This window comes from Colletotrichum orchidophilum (genome assembly GCF_001831195.1).
Source record: "Colletotrichum orchidophilum strain IMI 309357 chromosome Unknown Scaffold_292.1, whole genome shotgun sequence".
Taxonomy (NCBI): domain Eukaryota; kingdom Fungi; phylum Ascomycota; class Sordariomycetes; order Glomerellales; family Glomerellaceae; genus Colletotrichum; species Colletotrichum orchidophilum.
Window position 1 is genome coordinate 2,072 of NW_019173248.1, and position 1,905 is coordinate 3,976.

Genomic DNA, 1,905 nt, shown 5'->3' on the forward strand with positions numbered 1-1,905 from the left:
GTTTCTTGCTTCGAAAGGGAAGGATGAATCCCCCCGTTCGTCATTCCTTACGAGTCAGACGAGCCTTGCCAAAGGAGCTACGCTTTACGGGCTGTCAATCTTTTCTTGCGGCCAATTCTTGCTCATCTTTCCTTACGAAGCAAGCTGCGACCTTTTCCTGGTATATGTGGGTGAATCGTGGCAGAAAATATGTTGTCATGCAGTCCCCAGAACGAAGCCAGACGTCGTTCCAGCTTTCTGCAATATTGGCTTCTAGTGGGTTGCACAACATATTTGCACAGGCAAAGGGTCAACAGTACAAATAGTATGTCTCGTTTATTTGAGAGCACCTACGTGATAGGCATTTCGGTGGAGATCAAACGGGCTTCTGGACCAGCAAATACAACCTCATCCTGTTGTAGCGCCATTTGAACTTTGTTTGGGCGTGGCAAGAACTATCGAGCCCCGCAAGCTGGTTGGTTAACAACACAACCACTGCAAAAACCAAATGGTCTTTCGTGAGTCGTGACCATGATTGATCAAGCATCAGGTTGGAGGATTGGTTTACTCCGCGGTGACAGGACAAAAAGTTCCACCACACCTGCCATAGATCATTACTTCCGTCCGTTTATGTCTCCTCTTCCCATCCGCCTTGTGAGCTGAATTCTGACGAGCTCGAGATGTTCTCTAGCGAGCTGTCTGTTGAATCATCCCAGGAGGGAATGTACAGGCCCTCATAATCCCACGGGCGGGAACATCGTGGCAGAAAAAGATAAACGCTGTTCAAGGTAAGGTCCACGACCCTAGCGGCTTCTTGAAACTGGCCAATCCTCATAGCTTTGATAGGTGCGGTGCTTTGTTCCTGTTGGCTGGTGTTCCACAGCGCAGCCATAAGTGGTCTCAGCTCCACCATCTTGTACCCAGAGAGCTTGACGTGCTTGTTGCTCTACTTCGGCGTTAGCTTTTGTTGCTGCTCTGGGATGTTTTCCTACCCAGTCGAGTACGAGGTCATTACTCCTAGAAACAAGCCGCAGAGCAAGATAGTAGGCCGCTGCTGCAATGCGGCTCGGCTCAATCCCGACGTATCTTGCGTCTAGTAGACTACATGTGGATAGATACTGTGCAAGTGGGAGGATGTTCGGCACCTTCGTGTCTACGGTACTAATCCGACGAAGGAACACGAATGGACTCGGTGTTTTGAGCGAATTCTCTAAAACGTCAACTATGGCTGACTTAATAAAAGGAACATCTCTTGGTTGGTACCGCTCTGCGAGGCTGCTATCGAGTTCAAACACAGAAGGTACACTGGATCTTTCGAATTCGACCGCAATGGCGAAAATGATCGCTCCAATTACGTCGAGGTGCCCATCTGACACAACTCTAACCGAGAGAAATCGGTCAAGGCAGTTGACCGCTAGATAGACCGTCTCAACGGGGACGCGGAGGTAAGTGCCGAAACTGGTGAACTTTGTACAGATCTGCAATCGTGATGCCCATCCATTCGGCATGCACTCTTGAATTTCCATGTAATGGGCGAGAGGCAAAGTCTTTCGCTGGTTTCTATAATTCAGCACCAGCCCAGCTTGTTGCCGGCGAGAGATTTGACCTACTTCAAGCCTTCTCAAAGCAACGAGGCTAGCGCTATCATACTCTTTGATTATTTCCGAGTCATCTTCGCGGGGCAGACATCGCTTGTCGTCTGCTTTGTGTAAGCGCACCATCGGGGAAGTCAGGGCTCATAAACGCGCACCATTTCCCACATGCCACTTTGTCGCCCATATCTGGAAGCTTTCGTGGTAGTCAATAGCACGGCCAGCCATAGATAAAATACAGAGAAGATACGAGCTTGTATGGTCAAGATCTTTGCAGAATTTCGGGTTCTTGTATCTGTCCGCGAAGCAGTTGCTTTTATCACCCGCAAAGGTG

At 49.2% G+C, this 1,905-nt stretch overlaps 1 protein-coding gene across 1 annotated transcript; it reads right to left on the reverse strand.

Moving 5' to 3' along the window:
• Nucleotides 1–607: 607 nt before the first annotated feature.
• CORC01_14430 (G2/mitotic-specific cyclin) lies at nucleotides 608–1,799 on the reverse strand (the record flags this gene model as incomplete). The annotated part of the gene is made up of 4 exons (XM_022626041.1): nucleotides 608–925; nucleotides 1,284–1,532; nucleotides 1,590–1,678; nucleotides 1,730–1,799. 4 exons carry the CDS (start codon nucleotides 1,797–1,799, stop codon nucleotides 608–610), a joined length of 726 nt encoding a protein of 241 aa, XP_022467448.1.
• Nucleotides 1,800–1,905: the final 106 nt, after the last annotated feature.